We start from the raw sequence: 26,313 nt of genomic DNA on the forward strand, positions 1-26,313 counted from the left end.
AGTTGTATTTCTCAGTCACTTTGTATGCTGCTCAAAAAGATGTAAATCTAAACAAATACTGGTAATTACTGGATGCACTTAACAAATCTGAATTGGATTCCATGACCCAGCTGAGCACCAGACCCTCTGGCAGAAAAGCCGACACCTGCCTGAGAGGAGTCTGTCAAACTCCTGTCATTTTTTTTTTTTATATTTGTTCATCAGGGTGGTGAGCAGTGACAGAGAAACTGTTGTCTGCCTTACCTGAATTACTGGTATTGATCAGTCTTTGGGGACAGGTCTTTGCCCATATCTTAACTCCCTGTCCCACTACTGGTGGGAGGGCAAGGACCTCTCAACTATAGAGTGAGTCTTTCCTTGCATTGGAGGAAGTGTCTTCTGGGCATGGTAATTAGAGTAGAATAGAATAGTTCAGTTGAAAGGGACCTACAATGATCATCTAGTCCAACTGGTGGACGTCAGCTGATGGTGGGAAGTTTTGTTCTGCTTCTACCTCTGCTGCATGAGTAGAAGGAGGGTGTTAGTTTCTATTAGCAATCAAATGACAAAGAAAACATTGTTATTAAATTTACCGAGCAGCATACGTTCTCTGCTCTAACAGGTTGTTACGTGAAGGGTGTAAGCAGTCTGCATTTGCTCTCTCCCCAAGGGGTGGATGTGTAAGGGTGAAGAGTTTTACTTGACCGTGTTGTTAACGTGGGGCGGGCACGATGTCTGTGCTTCTTTCCAGTATGGCGATTACGATCCCAATGTCCACAAGCGAGGCTTCTTGGCGCAGGAGGAGTTGCTTCCAAAGCGGGTAAGGAGCTCGGCCAAGTGGAGGAGTAGGTTTCCAGGCTTGGTGGTGTTTTGTGTAACAGAGCCCTTTGCAGAGGAGGTCTCTTCGGGACTGCCTGCGGGGTGCATGCTGCTTCGCTCGGGCTTCCTTACCAAGGCAAACAATCCAAAAAGATGTATTGAGGGAGGAGAATTCAAACTCTTTCTGACATATTTTAATAAAAACCAGAAGCAAATATTTTCATTCTTTCCACGGTTTCATCCTGCCTGCATCTCCTTGCGATGGCCTAGGGACAGTTTGCCTGTGCTGCATGCTTGGGAGGGTTGAGCGAGCGCTGGGCGATCACAGGGCGCAGGGCTGAGCGTGCCCTGCTGAGAGTTGCTTGCCTTGAGGTCAGACGTGGTGCTGGGGAGGGGTTGCTCGGGGCTGGGGTGTTTCTGGCTTGTTTGCTGGCTAAGGAGATGGTGACAAGAGCGGCAGTGTGACCTGGTCTCTGTGTCCCTGTGTATCTCAGGTAATAAACCTGTACCAGATGACTCCAGAGATGTGGGAGGAAAGGATAACAGCCTGGTATGCAGAGCACCGAGGCAGAGCGAGGTGAGTGTGTGCTGCAGTGGTGGGTCAGGGTCAGTCCCCTCGCCTGAAGATTCGCCGGGGTTTGGGGAGCTTGGGCAGGTGATGGATGAGCTCTGCTGACAGCAGGGTTAATCCCAGCACGCCTCTGTAGCAGACTCGTGATGGGCAAAGGGCTTTCTTTGATTGCTCTGTATGTGCCCTGCTGTCCTCTGGTCACTGACAGGGTCCTTGAGAGAATTTAGGACTCGTGCTCAGTAGGGGACCACCTGCAGAGGGGCAGGGAGGCAGGCAATCCTGCCTGCCTAGGGGGTCAGGGTGCTTTTTGGGCCAGGAAAAGAAATGGGGATTCAGACCGATGAGGTGTATTGCTGCCTTGAGTGGTAAAATGCTCCTTGTAGGGGATAAGCCTGAAGTTAGATGGATCTGAAACAGGGGCCTCCCAGCCAGGGATTTCCTATTTATGCTTAAGGGATTGGGAGATAGACAAAGCAAGACTTGAAGTGCTGCATCTCGCTAGGCAGGCGTCAGCGGCCATTAAGATGCTGGCAAGCTGCAGAGCGGGATTTGCTGTTGGACTTTATTGATCCTGCCAGCAAAGATGGGCTTGACCTGTGTGATAGAGACAGTCTAGGCTTTAAAGCCTTGTGTGTGCTTAGGATCAGAAAGAGCAGCCATCTCCCTCTCTCTGATCCTACCAAACATCGTAATACTGGCCTTTTTTTGTCTGACAGAGATGAAGCTGAAATGGAGTATTTGAAGATAGCTCAGGACTTGGAGATGTACGGAGTGAACTATTTTGCGATTAGGGTGAGTGCAGGTTGTGGATCATGTTTTCTTGCCCGCATAGCTCTTGTGTTAGTCTTTATCTTTTGTGTTGCTGTGAGATTGGATGAGTGGAGCCTTGGAGAGCCAGCAGACCTGGGACATGGCTGCGGCGCGTTGTTGAGAGTCCCTGCTGCAGTGTGCTTTGCTGCTAGCTGCAGGGGACGCAGAAGCTCTTTTAATATGCTGTGCTGGAGGGTCGCTGCTCGGGGCTGGTTGATGAAGCTAACAATGGTTCGTGTCAGACCCTCCGAGTGGAATAAAAGGGTTTTCTGCTCTTTTCTTTCCTCCTGTAGAACAAAAAGGGCACTGAACTGCTCCTTGGAGTTGACGCCTTGGGTCTTCACATTTATGACCCAGACAACAGGTTGACCCCTAAAATCTCCTTCCCGTGGAACGAGATCCGGAATATCTCATACAGCGATAAAGAGGTATGGATACGTCTCCCCTCTTCCCCGAGAGCAGTAAGAACACATTTGTGATTTAAAATTATTTCTCTTAGCTTCTCTGTCTGCTGTGCTTGCTATCACCAGCTTAGCTAAGGGCAGCTCAGCTTCTCTAATTGAAACCTTAATTCCAAGCCTTTCTGAAACTTTCCAGGAGTGGGCGTACAAGAGGTCAACTGGGAGCTATTCTCCTGTTTGGTTTTAGAGTACATTCAAACCCTCTTATGTAATTTTTTCAAAAAAGACCAAAATTGCTGTTGATGTGCTTAGCCCAAATATCAGAGTTCAGAAGTTGACATCTGCTTTACTGTATGTTACTGTGTATATATACTGTATTATGAAATATAGTGAGATGTATTCCTGGTGAGAAGAGCTCTTGCCTCTTGCTGTATCATTACATCATCTTCAGTTTTCAGACTGCCGGGCTTGGCATAACAGCTGGAATCTTTTTAGGAAGTTGAGTAATTTAAGCCCGCTATTGGATAGATATTTATTAAATCCAGAGTGTAAATATGAATCTTCTGAATTGTTGGCCACCAAACCTAGTTGAGAACAGCAATGAAATTGGCTGTGGAAGGAAAACTGATTGGCTCAATTTTTAATCTGAGAGAGCTGCTCAAAGAAACCAGCTGCCGTCATGGTAAGGAAGAAAATTAACTTCTTAATTAAAAATTGTTTTCTAATCTAAACATGATATTGATCAGGGTGAAAGCTAAAGGTTTCTCATCAGCTGCATTTATTGCATGTCTTGTGAAGTTTTATAAGTAGTAAGGCCGTGCTGGAATTCTCTTCACTTGTTTTATTCCTTAAATATAAAGAGCTTCACAACTCTGCAAAACAGCCCAGCACTTAGTGACTTTCAAAGGCTTTCCTGCCCGTGACAGACGAGTGCAGTGGAAGCTGTCTGCTCAGGCATTGCTTCAGAAATCTGGGGCTTGAAGCCTCCATAACCAGACCTTGACAAAAGACTGTAATAGAGCTTTCTCTTGGGGGAAAGCACTGCCACCTTCCATCAGGTCAGTCATCTGTGTAAGAAGATGACCACAGGTAGACCTGACGTGATAGTAAACAGGCTTACTTAATGGCTGGGTATGACAGCTATGTCAACACAACAGAGGGGTTTAATCCATCGTAACAAAGATTGACTGTTTATGTGGAACTGAAATTCCTCTCCTGGCATATTTGTGCTGTTGCTCTCAATGACTGGTGTGGGTTCTGCTGGAGCCTGAGTCCAGGGACGTTCACGCATGTCTGCCTGTGTGAAAGTCTTAAAAGATTGGCTCTTAAACTGACAAAGCAAAACACTGCCAGGGCGAGTTCTGCTGAGCCCTTTTCAGGCAGTACAATGTATTGACAAATAGACCTACTTTAATGGACACAGACTGCCTGCTCGAGTGCTATCTCTTCAGCTGGTTATTTCTGTAACATGTGGGGGAGTGATGAAATAGACGCATGCCTTCTAAAAAATGCGGTGCTGCGGAGCACTCCATCTCTTCAAGTATCCTTTTGTTAGTTTGGAGTCGTCTGTCTATGCAGGGGCTGTATTACTAGAAACTCTCGAGTCTGGCGATGCCACCTATATCCTCTTGAGAGACCTGCTGTGGGAAGGCTCTTTGGAGAGGGTGAACCCAGGCCGTGGTTACAGCTGTTCAGTTGGCACATGGAGTGTAAATACAAGTTAGAGCGAGGGAATAGTATTTTGAATTGCGGAGCAGTCTTATGACATGGCTGGCTTCTGGAGAACAAAATGCATGGAAAATCCTTTTGGGGAGCCCTTGCAAGTGGGGGTGTCAATGGGAAGGACAGCAGCTCCTGTTGCTGTGTTCCTAATGCAACCCTCTTGCCCATTCATTGGGTGGCTGGGCTGGTTCTTCCTCCGTTCAGAAGTGTCATGAGTTTCTGCTGTACCTTCTGTGTTCTCTACAGCTGCCAGGAGAGCAGCATCTTGCCTTTCCTCCGGAGGTGCTGAGCTGTCTCTGCAAGGTGCCCTGCAGAGGACACTGGCTGTCAGGCATTGCAGTCTGTAGGTGGACAGCACTCTTACTGCTTCTGCGTGGCACTTGCTTTTTTTCTGACCGGAGGAACAGTTGTCTCCTTGGTTGCTTTTGATACTAGTTCTCTTGCTTGGCTAAAAGCCACGGGGACAGCTCTCAGCCTTGTTTGTCTGACACTGCTGACCTCCTCTGAACCAAAGCTTTCAGTAAGACTTTTATAGCTGTGTTTTTATTAAATGCACCGCTCTCTGATAACTCTCTCCCTCTTTATTTTTTCCTTTTCAGTTTACGATTAAGCCATTGGACAAAAAGATTGATGTTTTTAAATTCAATTCATCAAAGCTGCGTGTGAATAAGCTGGTAAGTCTACAGACAGAGTAATTTTTATTGCCTGCAGCAGTAGTTTCTTTTGGGGCTTTTCCTTTGAGCAGTTGGACGGAGTGTGCTGGTCTGGCTGGACTGTAGATGTGATTTGTTATAGCAGTTACTACTCAGTCATAGCCTGTAGAAGAGAAGGGGGAAGCTCAAGTCAAGCTTCTTCACAGAACCTCTTGCCCCTCTCCTGTTTTTGTGCTCCCTTTCTGAGCTCTCGGGTTACAGCTGACCTGCGTGGTGGAAGCACTTAGTAAGTAAAACTTTCTTGTCACCCTCATCTTTGCTCCAGATCCCCCTTCTCCTGCGGATCTTTTCCATTCTGCCCTGTGACATAGACCTCCCTGTTTTGGGATGCACCATTATCAGAGTCGCAGTCCTGGTTTTTTCCTAGGCTGATCCCTTCCGAGGACACTCACCTTGTACAAGGATGGCGGGGGCTGTGTTGAGCTGTTGTGTTCAGCATCCATGTTAGACACCAGCTTGAGCTAGTGTTCTGGATTTGGTATCTGGAGGAGCTTTGATCCAGATTCTGTAGTAGCTGTGCACCATGTTAAGTCGCACGAGGGACCTGCAGAAGGCAGAGGGGAATATTTTTCCCATCATTATAAGAAAGGGAGGGGAACTTCGCTGTCCTGGTTATAGGCTGTCCTGTACTTCACGTGCCGTAGGGAAGTGGGGCTTCCTGACAAAGGTCTCATTCGCTGCACTCATCAGGTTCATAGTGCTGTAGCTCCTCTGACTCCGGAGAAGTCATTTGTGACTTGTGAAATGGAAGACGGGCATGTGAATCAGTCCTTTAGAAAAGAATCCAAGTTTAGAAACCTGCTTTTATTGCTGAAAAGAGCTTTTGCTCTTCTGTGTACCCACTGCTTTGCTAACCCTCCTGTAGTATTGCCACCTTCCTTATGTTCCTTGAGTGCCAGAGGAAACCACATTGGTGCTCAAAACCCTTCAGCAAAGGTATCTGAAGATGTCCAAGGAGGTTTTTGATAAACCTTCTGTTTGTCCAAGATAGAAAGTGGGTTTTCTTCTTGATGGAAAGTGGGTTTTCTTCTTTTTTTTTTTAAATCTCAGTGCTTTAAACATGCAGTTGGGAGAAGGTGCAAGTTCATCTTGAACGTAAAGAAAGGGGGCAGTGAGAACCAGGGAACCAGTCAGAGCTGTAGAAGTCTTTGTTTCATTATTTGGCCTAACGCTTGCCAGAACCGTGCTGTGCTGGATGCACAGAAAATAGAAAATTGGTCTCTGCAAAGACCTGATAGCCCAGGAGCTCGTGTTTGGTGTGGGATTTGGCTATGCCTTGGCTCCCTGCCCCTCATATGGGTATGAGAGCTCATAGGGTTTGAGATCAGTGGGTGGAAGTGCTTACAAGACCAAACCAAAGCAGTTCTAGTGTTTTTGTGTGTCAAGAATACAAACTACCTCATCGTCATCATGTGTACAGCTGTTTCTCTCCACTCTTCACCCTTGACTGGAATAGATTCTTCAGCTGTGTATTGGAAACCACGACCTCTTCATGAGGAGGAGAAAGGCAGACTCATTGGAGGTCCAGCAGATGAAGGCACAGGCCAGGGAGGAGAAAGCCAGGAAGCAGGTGAGAGACATCTCGTATAACTAGACCGTGAGCCAAAATCAGAAATGCAAATGAACTTGGGAAGGAACAGTCTCCAGAATGACATCAAGCACACGGAGCAGCTTTGAGGGAAGGTCCAGCTGAACATCTCTTTTTAGTAGCCTGCTCCCACCTTGCCAGTCATTCTCAGCTTGGCTCTGTAGGTTGATGGCAGCCTGAGTCCAGCCCCCACACTCGGGAACAAAACCGGGAGGACAGGAGGGAAGAGCTGATCTGGGTGTCCTACAAGTGTGCGTGTGCATCTTCCCTGCCTCGGTTTATGCCTGCGCTCCGTAGCTGGAAAGATGTAGTATGTTGGGGTAGTTGCTTGTAATTAAAGCAGGGGTTGTGAGGGGGAGCTGTGCTTTGCCGTAGTTCTTCGCCTCATTTTCTAATTACATGGTGATGGAATGCACGACGACATTTCGGGGTGTGCAGCCTGCATGCTAATTCGGTGCTGGCCTCCTTTATCTGCCGCAGGTCAGTCCAGGCGGCGAAAACGGCTCTTTGGAGGCAGCAGCGTGTAGCCGATGAGCATATATCAGCAAATTGGATTGTATGAATCATTGTTTTCTGCTCGTAGACCTTTTCTACTCACTGCAACCTGCACAGCTAATCTGAGTACTGGTGCTTAGAATATAAATGTCCCTTTTGCAATAAAGCCGCTAGATAGCAGCAGAAGAAACCAAAGCAATCGCTTGCACCCAGGAGGGCCTCATGCTCAAGGGACTGCTAAGTTAATGGATTTGAGCATGTCCACAGAGGTGCCTGCATGGTGCTGGACTTGGTGTTGAGGTTCTCAGCTGACCTGGAGATGTGACGTGGTTTGTCTTGCAGGCACCTCCTGAAGCAGTTCTCATTCCTGTAGCTTGTGGGGCGGCAGGACAGGACAAGACATGAATCACTATGAGGGTAACCAGGCCAGCTCCTCTGGGGAAGGGGGGCTTCTTGCTTCTCATGGGCATTCCTCTGGTCAGTGAGGAGTTGGCATTAGTGGAGCAAAAGGTCTTCCTTGGAAGGAGCAGCGTGGTGTCCAAGTGCTGGTGGCTTCAGGGACAGGTTTTACAATCCTGTGAGTTTTTAATGTATTTGAATAACGCCAGCAAGACCTGAGATCCTGCGCTTAGTTGGGCTGCTGGGAGAGGTGAGGGCACTGAGGGTGAGCAGAAACTTATTGCTTCGCATGAGCTCTCAAATCCAGAGCACTTGTGCTCTACGGGAAAGGTCAGGCTTCTGCTTGGGTTGGCTGACCTCTCCCGAGCTAGCCACTGTGCTGTCTCGCCTGCTCTGTCCTCCCTCCCCAGGATCCACAGTTGTTAACTGGTTCCAGATAGTCTTTTTATATCGGGAATTCTTGTTAATGGAAGTCCTGAGTGGGATGCAGATCGTAATGATAATTAATGAGGAGAACCTTTAATAGAAGGAAGCAGAGCCGTTAAAGCAGTGGGCGTCCCGCTTTCAGAACACAGTTGGTGTCCAAGGAGCAGAGAAATGTGTCTTGTCGCACTTATTTCCCTTATTAAACCCAGCAGGTGGCCTGTGCAATGCTGCAAGTCCTAGCTGCAGTGTGGATATTTATAATGCACCCATCTTTGTCGTACTGGAGTGCTTAAACTTGGTGTGTTAATTAGCCTGATGGCTCCCTTTGGGTGCTTAGCTAGCAGAGAGGCAGTTGTTGGGCACGCTCTGTCTGCGCAACACTCTCAACATCTTCTGGGAAGAGGTGGCAGATTCTGGTGGGTTGTCTCAGCATAGCTTGGATCTTCCCCTCCTGGAGAAGCATTGCTATTTCCTACAGACCGAGCTGGAAGCAGTTTATTGTATCTAGGAATTGCTAGAAGTGGTCACACTCTTTGTGACCTCCCCTATAGATGAGTGGAAGAGAAGTTTCCAGCATGCTGGGTCAGACGTCTGATTAAAAGTAGCGGCTATCCCCCACCTTCAAACTCCTGCCTTGCGGTGTGTCTATATCTGATAGTTTGAAGATGCCCTCAGACTGCCCTTAAGCCCAGTCTTGCTGTCTGTTCAACTTGCTGTAAGAAACTCCAGGCATAGCTCGAGCTCTTGGGACCCTGCTTGTCTAAGTCCGCCCTGTGAGCCAGCGTAGGAGGGTACTGTCTGGGGACGTAATCACCTGCAGGCAGCTTATGGGCAGCGCTGTGGGTAACAGCCTGATCAGAGGGTAGGGGATTGTCTCAGGAATGGCACTTCTCAAAGGAGCAGGGTGCATCAGGTCACCCCCATTTAGTGAAGTTCCCCATGTTGATAAGCAGAGAGGAGGCAGCAGTGCAGTCCTGTGCTCTGACCCCCACGTAGTGACCCTTTCTCATCCTATGGAAAGCCTTTCTAATGTGTGTTATTTCTCCTCGCTTTCCTGATTCTCTTTTTCCTAGATGGAACGGCAGCGCCTGGCCCGAGAGAAGCAAATGAGAGAAGAAGCTGAGAGGACAAGGGATGAGCTGGAGAGAAGATTGATGCAGTTAAAGGAGGAGGCAACGATGGCCAACGAGGCTCTGGTAGGTCTCTGGGAGGTTGTTTCCCGAGGCACTGCAGCTGTTCCTCACTCTTTTCACTACTGAAGCATTTTAGGAGGCACACTGTGACTGTCCTATTCTCAAACTGCTGCTGGTGGACAGTGATCAGGAGGCTGGATGGAGTTGATTTCATCCTGCTAGCCTGCTGTGGCAGGAGCGCAAAGGAGGATGATTTGGGACAGAGCCTGGGCACATCCAGGTCTTGGCTGCAGGCTCTGATGGAAGGGAGGGACTCTATGAGCCATGGCGGCCGTGTGGAGCGAGCAGCTCAGGGCCCTGCCCTGGGGGTTGTAAGCACATTCGGGGAGACATACAGTGTGCTTGATGGCTTAATGTGCCTTAATTCTCAGATGAGGTCTGAAGAGACAGCAGACTTGCTGGCTGAGAAGGCTCAGATCACGGAGGAGGAGGCCAAGCTCCTGGCTCAGAAAGCAGCTGAGGCTGAACAGGAGATGCAGCGAATCAAAGCCACAGCTATCCGGACGGAGGAGGAGAAGCGGCTGATGGAACAGAAGGTGCTAGAGGCAGAGATGTTGGCACTGAAAATGGCGGAGGAGTCGGAGAGGAGGTCAGAGGGTACAACCTTGCAGCTGCCTCTGCTTTGCTTTCCAACCCCCTTCTGACTTAGCTGAAACAGTGGCTCATGCCTTGAGTTAGTCCATCCAATGGTTTGCAGTGAGCCCTTGGCCTCCCGTGCATGTGCAACAGCAAACGGCCCCAAGGCTCAGCTGGTTTCTCTCTCTCCATCTCACTGTTTGCCACAGCTGGGCTGTCCCTGAGTGGGAAATGGTGCTGGCAGGGCAGTGGTAGCTCTGATCTTTCCCTGGACTGCAGCTGGAGACCCTTCTCTGAAGCCTTCTTTGGGAGAGATTCTGTGGTGAAAGGAGCAGGGAAAGGGGCTGTCAGCTAGTGGGGGAGAAGGTACTGTGGTCCTTGGCACTCTGCCTTCCACGCCTCTCACGCCCTGACAGCAGCAGTGGGAGCCAGCTCTACTTTTGGGTGATTTTTGCAAACACCCACTGCATAACACTTGGGTTTGGTTTTTTTCTTCTGGATGGTAGATTCACATTTCCTATTCTCTCTTTATTCCTCTATTTACCTCTCAGTTGTTTACTTCTCCTTACCAGTTGTGAGGTCTCTGTTTCAGGTTAGCCTTGAGGTCTCCTTAGCTCCTGGAGTCCTTGCTTCTTGTTAAAACTGGTGTTTCCATCCTCTTGATACCAGAGCCCAAGTCCCATGGTGCATTTGGTAGTGAGCAAGTAAAAGATCATCCTTGTTTCCTTCCAACTGATTACTCCTTTCCGTGTGAGAGCTTGCTCGGTGTCAGCCCTTCTGCTTGGACAAAAGCTGCCCTTGTCCTTCTCTTCTTGCCTTGGTCTCTAACTTGTGAAGTCTCCACTCAAATTTCAATCTGGCAGAGAAAGCGTCCTTCCCTCCTTTGGCTTTCTCCTTGTGGGGGGCCCTTGAGCCTCAAGGGTAGACACTAATTCTAGAATTGTTGGGCCCTGCGAGTAGGCAAAGCTTTGCAATCTTGGGTACTTTTTGCTTTTTTAATGTAGTAAATAATCATTAGTAGAGACTTACTTGTCATAAAACTGCCTCTCGTCCTGTAAGTCTGAGCTTAACTTCCGAAGTTGTTCTCCCCGTTCTGGCATCTTGGCACGCTTCTCCAGCCCTTAGCCTTGCTCGTTGATGCTCACGCAGAGCCCGTGTCAGAGCTGCCCTTCTGTGGCTTGGATTTTTGTGTTAATTAAAATGTCCCACATGTCAATGGTTCTGATTTCTTAGTTTAGGGCTTGTTGCGGGACAAGTCTCAACCTATTCCACACCTACACTGTAATCTTGCTTCTCCATCTTCTCATTCCCCTCAGCTTCAATCTAATATTTGCCATTTGCTATTTTAATTTGTAGGGCGAAGGAGGCTGATCAGCTAAAGCAAGACCTTCAGGAGGCTCGTGAGTCTGAGCGGAGAGCAAAGCAGAAGCTTTTGGAGATCACCAGCAAGTCATCCTACACAGTAAGAGCAATCTGTATTGTGGTCTCCAGTTCCTAGCCCATAAACGTGCCCTCCTCTGTAGCCTGGAGGAGTCTTGTATCTCCATCCTGTCAGTGGAGGGGTACGAGCTGTCTCATTGCCTTGCTTAGCAGCTGTTCAGAAACCCTTAGCAGTGCTTGCCCTTTTTATCCAGGCACCCCATCCAGCAGAAGACCACTTTGCTCTTTTTTCTTTCCCCCCACCTACTCTGCCTCATGCTGCAAGAGCAAGTGAGCTGCTGGTGAAATTAGAGGCAGCAAATTTTAAACCAATTTAACAAACATGTCAGAGCCGTGCTTTGCTAGCATTTGTGGAATGTACCAGCTCAGCAATAGCCTTTAAAATAAGGTTAAATACTTAGAAACAGAGGATGTCCTCATTCTTGTTAGGTAGGATAAACATTGTTCAGAAGCTGTAAATTCATTCTTTGGGCATAAACTGGCCACTGTGCATCTATGTGCTGGAAAAAAACTTCCTTGAAGGGGGATTATTTAATTGCCCATTAAGAGGATTTCACACCTTCCTCTGAAGCATCTGGTCCCAGTTGCTGCCGGGGTCGGAAATGCTAGACTAAATGACCATTGCTCCGATTCGTCTGGCAGTTCCTTTCCTCAACTTCTCTAATTGTGCTGTAGGGCCTGCAAAATCCATCAAGTGCTCCCCTCCCCGTGGCTCACACCTGCCACAGCTGCCAGTTCAGCTGCCTCACTGTCCTGGGAGGTGAAGGGGAAGAGCTTGACAGCTTCAGGAATAAACTCAACAGACATACATGGGAGTTATCGACCTATCTAGTACTGAAGTTTTAATTTGCACCTGCAGGCTCCTTCCCCCCTCCTCTGGAAAGTTTTGAGGAGCAGATTGAGGAGGGCTTGAGAGGAAGTAACTTTTCATCCCAATTCTCTGAAGTTCCCTGCAAAAATGTTCAGAAGCTTTTTAAAATGACAGTGATGGAAAATAGTCAGGTGCTCTTAGTTATGGGACACTCAGTGAAGTGCTAGCTACCTCAGTGCTTGATAGAGCTTAGCTTTGGAGTGCTCCTTATTTTACAAGTCACTGGGATTCTGAGATCCACCAGTTCTTTAATTCTGGGTTTACCTTGTGCACAGGGTGGAGTGTCCTCATTGAAACTCTACTGCATGGCTACATCAGCCCAATGTTGATGTTTGGGCAGCTCTTATGCATCCATGTTCCTTCATGTTGCTGTGTCTATCCTTAGTCAAATGGGCAGAACCACAGCTAGCGAGCCCTTCTGTGTAAATCTCCGTGCCTGTGCTGGTGAGCAGCCGGGTGGCTGTGTTCCTGCCTGCGGAGTTAAAGCCTCATTAGTGGGAATGTTGTAGGGTTGCATGGAGCTCAGCTCCACCCCTCCAGCTGCATCTGCCTGGAGGCAATCCACGATAAACTGCCTCATCCAGGCACATGGCATTGCGTCCTCTCCCTTCCCTAAAGAGCCTTGGCCTTCCTGACATGGCTGCTGGTGCCAGGAGGGAAGGGGACATGCTTTTTTCCTCCCCAGTTAGGTGGCAGGGTCCCCTCATACAGCTGCCACTCCTCCTGCCCCTCTTGTAGCCTCGGGAGGAGCACCGTGGCGCACAGACTCGATGGCTGTTGTTTTCCAAGGTCAGGAGGATGCAAGTGTGACCGTTGTGCCCATATCCAGGTGACAGAACCTTGCTGGGTTTTCCATCCCCTGTTACGCCTGCCTCGCTTCTCCCTTCTCCTGTGGCCTCTCTCATCGCTCTGCTGCGTGTGTGTTTGGGGGCAGACAAGTGAGATGTGCTGAGATCTTGTTCCTGTGCACCACTTCAGAGAGCTGGATTTGGGTGAGCCTTCCTCCCCTGCCAGCGCATGGAGGGACCCAGCGGGCAAGCAGAGCCCAAGGGAGGGAATAAGCCCAGGTGGCCTGAGGGATGAAGCAGTTTTGAAGGCTGCTGTTGGGAGGCTCGTGTCCCTCAGGTGAATGGCAGCTCTGACAAACAGTGGAAGATTCCAGCTCCTCTCTTCCTTAATGAGGGTGTAATGCTGAGCTTGTTCTTTTCTGCGGTCCCAGTTTTTGTGCTGTGTCGTCCCCTGGCACTGAGAGCTAGACAGGACTTCCCTCTGGGGGAACAAGAGCAGGAGAGGAAGGGAGGAATGGATGGATGCATTGCAGAAAAGGCAAGAAACAGTTAAATTATTTTTTTTGAGGGGGGTAACTTTCTAGTCTCCCATCCTGGTTCTTTAAAGTTTGTTTCAGTGTCTGTTTAGTCCTTGAAGCCCAAGCTGCTTTTGTGATGGGACTGATAGGTGATGGATGGGAAAGAAGACGTGAATCTGAGTCTCAGGCCGTCAGGACTGAGAGAGCAATTCATTCTTTACTGACTCGGAGAAGGCTCTTTGCCTCCTTCGTTGCCCTTCAGGTACCACTCATGGCAAGACTAAAGGCAGTCGTCTCTTCTCTGATCCTCTTGAAGTAGTAAGTGGCTGTCTTGAGCTTGCCCAGATTCCTGAGCAGCAAAGTAAAGGCAGTGGCAGCAACAGGAGGAGCTCTCCCTGCGGGGGAAGCCTCATGACATGACTTGCTCTGTGCTTCCTCTATCGTCTGTCTCACTTGCTCTGTACTCCAGAGGGATGACCACTGTCAGCGTGGTGCCTGCCTCTATTAACTGCAGGAAATTGCTTTAATGCAGTAACAGGGTTACGCAGTTTGTTCCAGGTGAGGAAACACATAAGGGAAAACGTTTGTGTCCCCTTTATCACCCCATGTCCCAGTGACACCCCATGACCCCTGGATTAAAAATCTCTGCACCTTGTGCAAGACTTGTCCAGGATTATTGCAAATGGCAGGGAAGTGCTTTGCTCCAGATATTAAGCCTGTGCCTTTGAAAGCCCTCAGCATGCTCTTTCTTTGCTCTTTCCTTACTCTTCCTCACTGCTGCTGCTTTCTGACTTCTCCACCAATTTTTTTGTTGCTACATGAAAGAGTAGTGCTGAGGAGAGGCGAGGAAGTGGCTGTAGTAACCCTGACAAATTGGCGTCTGGGCTTAATGATTGCAGCAACTGAAATTCCTGCTCAACTGTTACTGCTGCTGTTTGGGTTTTTTTTTAAAACAAAAAGCAACAAGCTTGTGCTGAAAAAAATGCTAAAGGTTGTTTGAAGGCCAGCAGGCTGGTTCTGATGATCCTGGCTCCCCCGCACAGCAGAGATCGTAGAACCTCACGTGGGAAGGGCTTTGTGAACACCTGTGTGCCTTACAGGGAAGGGACTTGAATGTCAATGTGATGCAAGTATTTAAATCAGTTAAGTGCTTTGGCAGACCTGTCCCCTTTCCTTCGAGATTGGAATTTAGGTACTCAGCTGTCCCTTTCAGCGCCTGTTCCAGAATTAATGCGGCTATGTTCCGCACTAGCAGCGATCGCAAAGGGGAGTAAGAAATCGTGTTTCCTTGTCGTGTGAGTCTAACCTACCTGTAATGCTCCAGCCAGGCCAAGCAATGCAGTTTCAGGTGCCACCTTGTTTATGCTTGTACTAGGTGTTTGCGTTCCAGCTTTGCCTCTGCAGGGTAAATGAAATGTCGTCCCTCTCAGGTTTGTCCAGCCAAAGAGCAAGCGGGGGACGAGCCCTGGCTGTTTGTGAATTCCAGGCTGGCAGTGAGGGAAGAGGCAGGTTATTGTGCAGAGTAAATCTGTCACTTCCTTGGCGCTAGTGGTTCTTGCTGAAGCGGAGCTAGCTGCAAACAATCCCTGGAGTATCCCAAATAGGAGAAATGAGGGAAGGAAATAACCATTTGAAGCTCAAGATCTCGTTTGTTGGAGCAGGTACCCTAGAACCATCCCACCAGCTTTTGGTGTGTGCTGCCAGAGCAGCCTGTCTCTGCAGCACCATCTCCTGCCATCCCCCCAGTCCAGGCTGGTTTGGGCATGTTGTTTTCATTACAGGAATCCCTTAAAGCAAGAAGGAGCATCTAGCAGAGAGGTGGGTGACCTTTTGGATGCTGCGTTGGATTTCTTATATCCAGAATGAGGGCTAAGCATGCTGGCAGCAGTTCTGACTCAGATCCACACGCACAGTCTGCCATCTGAAGCCGCTGTGCCACCCTTGATGTGTGCCGCTGCTTGCAACCTCATCTAATGTATTGCAAGAGCAGAGTGATGACTTGTGTCAGGATGCTTTTCCTCTACTGGTAATGAGCCCATTTATTAGAGGTGTGACAGAATTTTTGACTGAGAGAATGGTCATTTTTTTAGGGAAAGATAAAATCTGAGGGCCAGGCAGTGTGTGTCAGTGGGGAATATCACAGCATTTTGCAGGAGGAAGAAAGTTCCAAATCCTTGCTCAGGTGTGATATGAGTGATTCTCTACATTATCTCTGCATTTCCAACTGAATCTAGCAGTGGTTCCTAAACGCTTGGAACTGTACATTACTGTGAAGATGAAAATGTATTGGTGCATCTCCGTGGACCTTGCTGAAATTGCAACCCAAGTTAACCCTTGGGGTTACGTTGTTCTTTGCTCACGCTTTGGGGAGCGGTGGAGTGCAGGACTCTGCTATCGTACAGGGACTTGTGTTGCCCCTGTTCACAGCTTGCACTTTTAAAATTTGATTTAATGTTAAATAGTTGTCAGGTGTCTTCCAAGAGGCAGCTTCTGTCCAACATTGTTTTAAGTGGCACAGCAGTGGTAAAACCTAGATTTTACCAAGTTTTGTCAATAGATTTTGAAGGCAGGTGGTGTTTTTTCTTCTCTTTACTACTGCAGAGAGCAGGGTCCCAGAAGAGCAATAGCTCTGAATTGAAGAGCAAATTGGGAATGGAGCAAGGGGATCTTCAGGCTGATCTGGTGCTTGGCATGTTGGGCTTGTTTGTTGCTCTGCTTCTGCAGCACCTTGGAGTGCTTGCCACCCTCTGTGTTAAAAGATCACCAGCTGCAAAAGAACCTCCTAATCTGCTGTCCAGAAAGCTTGAGGCTGGTTCAGACAAATGGGGTTGTGGACTGCGTTGCATCAGGAATGCATGTGTCCCTTCCCTTTCCCCATGTAAATGATGAGATCCTTCCAGTTTGGCGCCGCTGCAAGGTAGAATATACCCAGCTCCAAGAACAGTGTGTTGTTACCTCTGTGAGTAGCAGATCAGGACCTTATTACAACATTAGTAAGTAGCACCTTGAGCTGCATTTTTAGGTGTTGCTCTGATTTTACCTCTGTGTTACAGAACGTTTGCTATAGGAACACTTGTGTGGCCAAAAGTGATTAATTTGTACTCTCTCTTACTTTAGCAGTCCATGAACTCAAGTACAACAGCACTGCCTACCGACCTGCCAAGCTTCAACCTCATCAATGAGAGCCTGTCCTTTGACTTCAAGGATACGGACATGAAGAGGCTTTCAATGGAAATCGAGAAAGAGAAGTATGTGGCATGCGTCCAGTCCGGGTCAGGGCTGGGATTTGTGCCTCAGTTGCAGTGGGAGGAATTGCACCAGGGCTGAATGTGACTTTTAGGTTCCAGACGAGCACCGGTGTGAGGTGAAAGGGGGAGAAGTCTTTTGGATTCACTTTTACCAAGGTCATTAGTAGCTCTGCCCAGAGCATGATGTAGCTACTGGTTGACCGTTTCTCTGGGTGGGGACCTGGTGTCACAGATGCGTCTCTGCTGCCTGCTTAAAGGCGAGTTTAAGCACGCTGAGCCCTGCACCCGTCAATTCCTCTCCATATGGTTAACCTGACTCTTGTTTAGGCTTGAATTGTCCATGTTGGTAGAAAGAGTTAACAGCAGTCTGACTCTGGTGCACTGAGCTATTGCACTGCTGAGCTATTGCAGGCTGGTGCTTGTGCATTTGCGGTGTGTCCAGAAAATGTGTGCTAAGGTCCCGTGTTAGGGCTTTAACCCTTTTTTCTTGAAATCTGTGTCATGTTTATATATAAAAAGTGTGTGCAAGCAAGTTTGGATGTGATTATGAGCTTTGATCTTGTGTTTTCCTGAGGGTTTAAGTGTAGCCTTCAAAATTACAAATTTAGCAGAAATCAAAGCAGATCAGATTTTAATCTCTGTAGTAATAATGTACTTTGTTCATCGATTGGGTAGTAGATCAAAGCTAGAAGGGCTGTGCCGTAGCGCTCCGGCCAAAACTTCCTGGGGCTGGAATGAAATGCCCCTGGATCCCAGAGGGTGGTTTATTTTGCCTCTGCTGAGTACCCTCTCCCATGTATGAAATAATGGACCACTATGCTAGAGGCAGAGGTTAAAAACTTTTCCTAAAGCCAGAAGGAAAAAGATAGAAGCTGAAAATAACAGGATAATTCCTGGTTCTGTACCCAGGTTGCTAACTAGGTCATCCCACTCTCCTAAGCAGGAAGAGCCTGGCTCTGCCAAATGCTAAAAGCAATAGCATGCTTTTGCTGGCTTCTCCAGGACTGTTCGGCTTCCTTGGGTGCTGAGATAAACCTTGCTACAAATTTTGGCACTCTGAAAGGGTTCTTTTTAGTCTGCTGGTACTTTGACCTGGATCTCAGTGTTTAATCACAAGTACAAGGCTGGCATGGTGTGATTTTTCTCCAGTCAATGCTTCCTTGTGGAAGGCAGTTATGGCCAAGTCCCGAGAATGGCTGGGTTTGGTTTTTTTTTTCTTTTTCTTTTTTTGGAGACCTTTCTTTCTCCCAGGGATACTGTGTGTCTAAAAGATACCTGGTATTTTAGGGGCAGTGCTTGCTCCCACACGGTTTACAAGCTAAATCCCTCTAAAACATGAGAAGTCAGTACATCAGGGTCCTTCCTTACTGAAAGGATTCGTGCCTTTGAGTTTGTGAGCTGGGTTTGAGAGAGGGAGCGGTGGAGTAGAGAAGTGCTTAAACCACTATCTTGTAGACTGAAACTGTGCAACGTTAACCTATGTCATGGTGCAGCTTCACTCAGAAATGGGGAGATTTACAAACATGATCCAGCAGCTCCAGCTTGACTTTATTTTTTTATGGTAATGGAACTTACAGTTTTGTTCTTGGGTCAGCTGTCTGGGTCCTCTTTTTAATAATGAGCAAATCATTGCTGAGTAGTTTACTGTGTGCTGTAAACTAACATCAGTTCCACACACGAGAAATGATGAAGCTAAGGGTTTTCTGTTATAATTCCGTTATCGGCTGCCACAGTATCATGTCGCAATCTGCCACTGGCCAGCACTAACCCAGGACTTTTTTGTGTATGCTAGGGTAGAGTACATGGAGAAAAGCAAGCACCTGCAGGAGCAGCTGAATGAGCTGAAGACAGAAATTGAGGCACTGAAGCTAAAGGAGAGAGAGACAGCTCTGGATATATTGCACAACGAGAATGCCAGCCGAGGCAACAGCAAGCACAACACTATTAAAAAGGTATCGGAGGCCTCCAGTTTGTATCTCGCCTGATGAAATCCTTTAAAAACAACAACAAAATAACCCTTCCGTTTGGTTTAGCTTTTGCACAAGTTGTTATAATAAAATTGTTTGATCTAGGCTTTCTTCCTGGGCTGCTTAGCTTTGAACTAGGGTGCAGAGAATTTCAGCTTCTGGTGGTCCTGCTTATATTTGCCACAATCAAATCTTGTCTCTTCAGTGCTGTGTGAAGGGATGCAAAGGTCTTGAGGTTTGAAGTTCTTGCTGAGCCTTAACAAAAGCTGTACAGGGATGTTGTTAGAAGGGATCTGCTACCCTAGTGACCCCAGGAACAGGAAAAGCCCTACCTGCCTATTGCAATCATTCCCTACAGGCAAGCAGCATTGACCTTATCTGGTGAATAATGCGGGCAAAAATACTCCTGACTTATGGGCTCTCAGTAGAAAAAGCCAAAAGCCTCATCCTCTCTTTTAAGCTGTTCTCGAGTAACCTGTAGCGCAGCTTCAAATACTAACAGCAAAACCTTTTGCTAGCGGGGTGTGTGTGAGATGTCTGCTCCCTTGTGCTGTGGACCCTGGAACCACCTGCCTCTAGAAATGCGGTTGAGATGAGTAACTTAGCCAAAAAGTTAGGATGTCTGGATCTGCTAGCCTGGGGGTCACTCCTGAAAGGTCACAACAAAGCCCGTTCTTTATTTTTATGTCCTGTCCTTTTCCTTTGCTTAATAGCTCTGCTGTTCTCCCAGTTGGGCTCAGTGTAACGAGGGACTGAGGGCACATCCATAATTGGTACGGTGGTTTGTAGTGGTCAGCCCCACTCACCTGCAAAGGCTTTTAGCCAGCTGGCTTTCAGCTAGCAGCTGTCCTTGTGAAGGATTCAGAAATCTGTATGGCACGGGATGCAGGCTGTGATAACAACTCCAGGTTTTAAAACCAAATCCTTCTCTCTTTACTATTCCCAGCTGAGAGTCACCTCTGAAAAGATTTGAAAATATCGGTTGATGCCGACTTTCATGGGTGGGAGTTTATGATCACTGAATTGGGGCAGGAAAATTGATCTAGCAGGTCTCACTTCCTGGTTTCCCCATGCTAGCCTTGAGCTATTCGGGTTCCTGTCCCACCAGAGCAGAGAATATAAAAATCATCACAGGCCCTTTTGTCATCGTAGAATCTGAAGACATTTCTGCTCCCAGTAGGTTTTGTTAGGTTTTGTCTCCGTGCTCAGAGTCCTTGGTTTAAACGGAAAATGCTAAATTTTAACTTCTGACAGAGACGAGTTCATAGAGAGCTGATGGTCCCATTTGTCTCACTTAAAGAAGGTGGCTTGGCAATCATTTCGATGTCTGTCAGGGCTCATCACTGTAATTGGGACCGTGCGGTCAGTCTTCATTCCTTTGAAGCTGGAGTCTTATGCTGTCCCCTCCCTTCAGGAGGGAGCCAAGGCTGCCCGGCTCCTGCATCTTTGCCGGAGGAGCAAAGGTTTTTAAATAATAGTCTATTAGTGGAGCACATCAGAATAAAATTGCAGACTGCTTTTGTTCATGCCACCAGGAGGTCAAGAGGGCTTTTGTCTTTGCAGTTGTGATGGAAAGGAAAATGCAAGACACTGGAAATGGAAAAGAGGATAGCAGTTTAGCAATACTTAAATAATACCAACCCTCTACCCCACCTGGAAGCCGCTGATCACTTCAGTGCTCTGGGCAAACTGTACAGATTGCACAAATGACCTGACATTACTCGTATCACAGAGGATTTTTTTGTTGTTGTTGTTCATTTTATTTTGCTGGTTTAGCCTCAAGCCCAGGGCAGAAGACCTATCTGCATTTGAGACTGCAAAGTAGGTTATTCCAAGGTACTCTGCGTGGGGTGATGGGATCACTGGCTGTAATACTAACCCGTGCATGAGCTTGCCTGCGATACGCACTGCTCTAGCCAGCTCCCATTGCTGCCATCCCTACAATGCTCCTTACACACCGCAGTGGGGTGCGGTGCCGGTGAGACCGGGCTCGCCACGGCGCAGCACCCTGCCTGTCCCCATGGTGAACCCGTGCAGCATGTCACAGGCAGCCGCCCTGCCCGGCTCTCGCTCCCTCGGTAGTGTTCACAGTCTCTCTGCATTTCTGCACCTGATCCTCCGTGTTGGGAAGCGTCTTTCTTGGCAGAAGTTGAGTTGGCAACGTCATTGGGGAGTGCAGGCATAGATGCTTAAATAATTAAACGTGCCTGGTTTTGCTCTGCTGCTGGTGGCTGGGAATCTATTGGAGGTGCAGTGTAGCCTTTGAGGATTTCTTTAGTGAAGTAAACCAGGACCTTCCCCCTTGTTTGCCGCAGAAAGAAATTCAGGATTTAAAAAAACCCAAACAAACCCCATCAACCCTCTGCTGCCAAAACTGTCATAACAGGCTAAAAATGCACACCTCCGTCTTGGAGCAGAGCAGCACGTGGACGCATTATGAGCGTCTGCCTGTTTGAGAAATATTGCAGGAACATAAAGCAGACGGTTGAGGACAGTCGGTGTCTGCAGGTAGCTCTTAGGCAAGGCTGCAGCTGGGGGTGGTCCATGGAGACTGTGCTGGAGGTAGTGCCGTTGGTCACCATCACGCCTAGGGACACCGGCTGTCAGCTGCTTTCCTTCTTGCCTGCGATGCCGCTGCCTGTCCCCTGCCTCCTTCAGCACGCTGGTGACTCCTGCTCTGTTAACGTCACGTCTCTTTTTTCCGGAGCCTGCTTTCCTCCGAGGATTTGCCCTCAATCCGCAGGCTGTGTGTGTGTGCAGAGCGTTGACTCCCTCCTTCAGGAGGATGAGTTTGGGAAAGCTTTTTTGCTCTTTCCTCGACCGTGGTTCTTGCACACCCACAGGGTTTAGCGAGTTTCAAGCGGTAGCACTAAGTGAAGAAACGGCACAGATGCTGCGGTAGCAGCGTTCACGAAGGCGGGTGGCAAACCTGGTGGTAAGCGCCTTTGGAAAAGGCTTTCGTTAAAAGTTACTCTGAGGGCTTGCACAGCCCTGCCTGCATGGGGGGCACATACAGCCAACCATGGAGCAATTTCCCCGCACCTCTGGAGCTCTGTGGCAGAGGCAGGAGGATGCTTTAGATGCAGACTTCTCCCTGGTGGGTACCCAGAAGCTATCAGCCCAGGTTTGTGCCGTTCTTGAATAGACCAGCCCTTTCAGGGCTACAGGCAGCACTGTAAATCACTCAAGTTAGGGTTTTGTGCTGGCTAGCTGCCGCCAGTTGCTCTCTGGGGGGCTGCAGGTGTTCCCAAGACAGGCTGCTCTCATTTTTAAGCATTTCCTTGGGAAAGAGGCTAAAATGAGGGGTGACCCTGCAGGTCTGGGCCACCTTGGGGGGAGGCATTGGATGTCTCTCTGGGGCAGGCTGGCCATGGTTGAAACCCGCTGTCCCGATCCGACTGGTTTGAGGAACTCCATGGCAGGTGAAATTGGGGCGAAATCCACTTGTGGCCACAGCATAAGGAGGTGAAATGAAGCCCTGGCAGTTTGTGAAAAGACTAATCCAGCAGCTGGGAGTGATTCGGTGCCTGGGAGGAGCCCCCATAATTAAACCAGATGCACAGCAAGTGCTGTGGTGTGACCTCTGGGTTTTGTTGCCTGCCTTTGAAGACGCCTGCTAAGTTTTTCATGTTTAATTACGTGGTTAACATGCTAATCCTTTTTTATGAGCTCTGTGGGCACAGCACAAGTACCTCATCTGGAAACTGATTTCCCTTCTCCGTAGCGCTCTGCGCTGTGGGTTGGTGCTGCTAACTCCAGCTGGCTCAGCTTCGGGAGGGTGGTAGAAGATGAAAAAACCCACTTCTTCCTTGCATCCTCCAGTGTAGGAAGACTCCCAGGACAGGCTGCTGCTCTAAAACACAATTGGGTCTTTCATTCCAGTTGCTTTCTTCTTGCACAGTCATGCTTATTTACTGTGATTTAAGCCCTTTGAAGTATCCAGGCAAGGAGCAAATCTCCACGCCTGTTTCCAGACAAGCGGCTTTGTCCTTGAGCAGTACTCTGGTCCTTCAACAGGCAGGCTTGGCCTTTCCCTGCCAGGCTCTCACGCAGCTCTCAGCTTTTTCTCAGCTGCAGTGTTTCTCTGGGGCTCAAGCTCGCTCCTTGGGGCCAGCACTTTTGGTGCCCACGGGGATTGTGCGGACATTGGTGTTGGGGTGAGGTGTTGCTGACCGTGCTTTTGCCAGCTCTTCTCCTGGCTGATCCTGGTTGTGGTGCAGCGTTGCCCTCAACTTGGGTAATGCAGGATTTTTTCCTATCATTGAGGCACTTGGAGTTTGGATGAGCTACTTCAAATCTGCTTATTTATCACAGGTAGACTGGTCTGGGATTCCTCCATCATTGGGCCATGAACAGTCACGTTCTACCGCATTCCTATGGATGCAGCATCGTCCCCTTCAGGTTTAGGCAATGAGCAGCTCCTGGCTGCCAAGCACGGAGGGGCGAGCGAGGCAGAGCAAAGAGGATTTCTGCAGGCTTGTCTTCACTCCTCTGACCTTCAAGATATGCTGTGGTCTGTCCTCTACAGCAGTGTAAGGACACTGCTGAGTTGGTGATGGGCACTGCTGTCGGAGCCTCTTGTGATGCAGATATGAAGCTGCTGTGCCACCACCAAATGTCATGAGGCTACTTAATCATCTGGGCAGGCTGAAGGTTTTCAGGAGGCTGGTGCTGGGGCAGACGGCTTCCCTCTGCCCGTTTTCCAGCTGCGCCTGGCTAGCATCTTGCTAGGGAAGGAGGCTGAAGCATGTCCCTCGAGGACTTCAACAAATCTTGTGGGGTCTCTGTCATCTCCTGGGGACTCCCTTCCTCACCTCTCCCCTTCTGGGACCTGCAGACTCCCCTGCGTGAAATGGGTCCGCTTTGCTCCAGTGGTTTGCTGGGGAGATGGAGGACCACAGCCATTTCGGGGAAGGAGAACGTTATTGTGCCTCTGGACCTTCATCCTGCAGAGGGAGGGGACCAGGACAAGAAATACTTCTGCTCTGGGAAGGGCAAAAGGAGGGAGCCTGGGTGGTACAGAGCAGGCTGAGCTGCACACAGGTGGTTCCGTCCTTTCCTGTGGATCCTGTGATAGCCTGGACACAGATGAGGTGCTCTTTAGTCTCATGCAGAACTGCAGCATTGCCGTGGCATCACTGTATAATCCACTCCCACCAGGAGAGGGGAAGGCTGCATGCTGCAGAGTGGGCACACGACCAGCAAGGGACTTCCCAGGAGAAGCAGCACCGGCGTTTCCCATCCCCTCAGGAGCTGTGAGGGTAGAGAGAAAAGATGAGCGAAGATGCTGGCTTCTTGCCCTGCCTGGCACGCAGCTAGGATGCAGGCGAGAGCCAGGAGATACCTGGTGAGCAGAGCAGCTCTAGACACCTCTGGGCACACATTTTCTGAGTGCAGGAGGAGATGGAGGTGCATCTCACGTGGGTCTTGCCCACACATACCCGTGTGTGCGAGGCTGTGTCCCTGCTAGGTTCATTTTTTTTCTGCCCTGGTTCTCCTCGGAGCTGGGAAGTGAAACTCCCTGGCAGCTAAACTGGGACACGGCAGCCTCCTTTCCTTGTTTACAAGGAGCGAAAGGAAACTAGGAAACGTCAGGCCTATCAGCTATTTTTGTGACAGCCTTTGAAAAGCATTTCCTTCAAATGGAGCATCATCTTCTCTCTTTTAAACACACTCATCAAAGCATTGGAGGCCGGGGGAAAGTTGTGCTTGGGAGAGAATAAACAGCAGCGTGGGAGTAACAGAGAAAAGGCGAGGTGGGGACTGGAAAGGGGGTGGGGAGGGAAAAATAGGAAAGTTTCAGTTTCAAAAGTAAATGTGGGAATTGAAAGGTCCACCTGGCTGGTGGGGACTGGGGAGTGGGCAGGGATGGAGAAAGATGTTCAGGGGAGCAGGGGGGGAATAAAGAGGGTTTACTGTATGCAGCACAGGGTGATGATTTAGCAGGGACTGTAGATTTCCCTCCCAGCAGCAGGAAGATGTCCCCAGCATCATACGGGGTGAGGTGATGCCACTAGGGGTGGCACGGGTCACCCTCTCCTGCAGCCTGGCCAGGCTGGAGGATAAGCAAGGAAACAGCAAGGAAATGAGAAATTTTAAACCTCTCCCTGTTCCTCAGGAGCTGGGAGGATGGGGGAAGGTTGATGTGATTTGCAGTCCCCTTCTGCCTGTGCCCCATCTCCAGTGCGTGGGAAGGGCACCGGCTCCGGTGGGCTTGCTGAGAGCCCAGGTGGTTTCTCTCTATTCAGTTTGCCCTGCCAGCAGAAGTTATGTGCCTGCGGTTATTGGGTTAGCCACTCTAAACCGCGTTTGGCTATGAGGGACTTATTGGGTTGCTTTTGTTTGTTTTTCTTAAATCAAATCAGTCCAGCAGCCTGGGTAAAAGCAGAGCTCAGAGGAACCCCAGCATAGGAATGCAGGGAGTGGGACTCTTCCCTTTCTTGTATCTTGATTCATGTGAGCTCTGGCCGCTTAATTGTGCTCCCTCTCTCTCTCTCTAAATTTTCTTTGATGGCTCTGGTAGTGCATTGTGGAGCCCACCCTCCCTCCTGCAGGAAGGAGATTATCATAATACTGCTTGTAAATCAATTTTTTTTTTTTCCACTCTCTGCACTGACGAGAATGTAACTCGCTCTTAATCACTCTGCCTTGCCTGCACAACATTACGGTACGGGTGTATATATATTTATTTCTCCTTGCCTGGCCGGGCAAAGGGGAGGCAGAGGGTGCGGAGAGTTTGCAGAGATGCCAGAGGCCACCTTAGGGCTTTCCCCCAGCAGACGATGGAGAGGCCGGAGCAGGACTGTGCTCTCCTCCCTGGCTGCTCTCTTCCTCCCTTTCATGTCCCGGTGCAGAAAAGAAAAGAAAAGAACAAAACCGGTTGCTCCCTGCGTGAGGGAGTGGGATTTCCCTGCAAAGAGCTGTCTGGGGCTCATGCTTTTGCAGCCGAAAGCAGATGGGAAGCGAGCTCGGCCGCAGGGCTCTCCGCGCCCACTGGCTTACGCAGCACCTCCGTGTACCCCCGCAGCGCTGGGTGGGATGAGTCAGGCTGCCGTGGGGCTCACTGCCCTCAGGAGCTTCCCTTGGCTCTGCCCGTCTTCCTCCAGCGCATCCCTCGGGTTTTGTCGATGCTGCAGCCGTGCCACGCTCGCTGTCGAGACCACCGCACCGGCCGGTGGCAGAGCTCTCCCGCCGCGCCTCACCTGAGCACGGCCTGCGATGGGAGCAAGGATCGCCCTGCCTGCAAGTGCTCAACAGCAAGAAAAACAAGAATAAAAGAAAGAAAAAGGGAGGGCGGGAGCTTTCCCTCGGCGGTGGAGGGTCAGTGTGCAGTCAAGAGCAATCCTAATTTCCTCTCTGTTTATTCATGTGCCGGACTGTAATCGGATGTGAGAAGGCAGCTGCCTGAGAGCTGCCAGGCAGCCCCAAATCCTGGTGCGGGAGGTCCCACCAGTGGCTGCTGGAGATGCCTTCGCTCCAGGGGTGGTGGAGGCAGAGCAGCCTCAAGTTGCTGGCCGCTGCCGAGGTCTTAGCCATAACCCAGCTCCTGCTAATGAGAAGTACGCCAACTGTGCCCGTATCTCGCTCGTGTGATGCTTTTCTAACACCTTCCAGGTTACTGGGAAGAAAGACAGCCGGAGGCTCCTCTCCCAGGAGCCTAAATGGGAAGAAATCCTCCTGCCCAGACGCCAGCACTGCACGAGCCTCCTGGCTTTCTCAGGAACAGCTAGAGCATAACATGGGGGTGATGAGAGACGGGGGGGTGCCTCTGCCTCTGCTCCTTAGCAGG

General features: G+C 49.3%; 1 protein-coding gene across 10 annotated transcripts in view; it reads left to right on the forward strand.

Annotated features, from left to right (window-relative positions):
• The window catches only part of NF2 (NF2, moesin-ezrin-radixin like (MERLIN) tumor suppressor), a 49,004-nt gene that overhangs the window by 18,958 nt on the left and 3,733 nt on the right, over positions 1 to 26,313 (forward strand). The window contains exons 5-16 of one of the 10 annotated variants that reach the window (XM_052796296.1): positions 731 to 799; positions 1,293 to 1,375; positions 2,086 to 2,161; positions 2,473 to 2,607; positions 4,902 to 4,976; positions 6,472 to 6,585; positions 8,997 to 9,119; positions 9,488 to 9,705; positions 11,049 to 11,154; positions 16,427 to 16,557; positions 18,350 to 18,509; positions 20,301 to 20,360. In XM_052796296.1, the coding sequence (XP_052652256.1) occupies positions 731 to 799; positions 1,293 to 1,375; positions 2,086 to 2,161; positions 2,473 to 2,607; positions 4,902 to 4,976; positions 6,472 to 6,585; positions 8,997 to 9,119; positions 9,488 to 9,705; positions 11,049 to 11,154; positions 16,427 to 16,557; positions 18,350 to 18,509; positions 20,301 to 20,336 (1,326 nt within the window). In that variant the 3' untranslated portion in view covers positions 20,337 to 20,360. Of the gene's footprint in view, positions 1 to 730; positions 800 to 1,292; positions 1,376 to 2,085; positions 2,162 to 2,472; positions 2,608 to 4,901; positions 4,977 to 6,435; positions 6,586 to 8,996; positions 9,120 to 9,487; positions 9,706 to 11,048; positions 11,155 to 13,571; positions 16,558 to 18,349; positions 18,526 to 20,300; positions 20,429 to 26,313 lie in introns of those variants that run through there. The other 9 variants (XM_052796294.1, XM_052796297.1, XM_052796301.1 and 6 more) reach the window with 9 other exon arrangements.

Source organism: Harpia harpyja, chromosome 9 (genome assembly GCF_026419915.1).
Source record: "Harpia harpyja isolate bHarHar1 chromosome 9, bHarHar1 primary haplotype, whole genome shotgun sequence".
In the NCBI taxonomy this organism is placed as follows: domain Eukaryota; kingdom Metazoa; phylum Chordata; class Aves; order Accipitriformes; family Accipitridae; genus Harpia; species Harpia harpyja.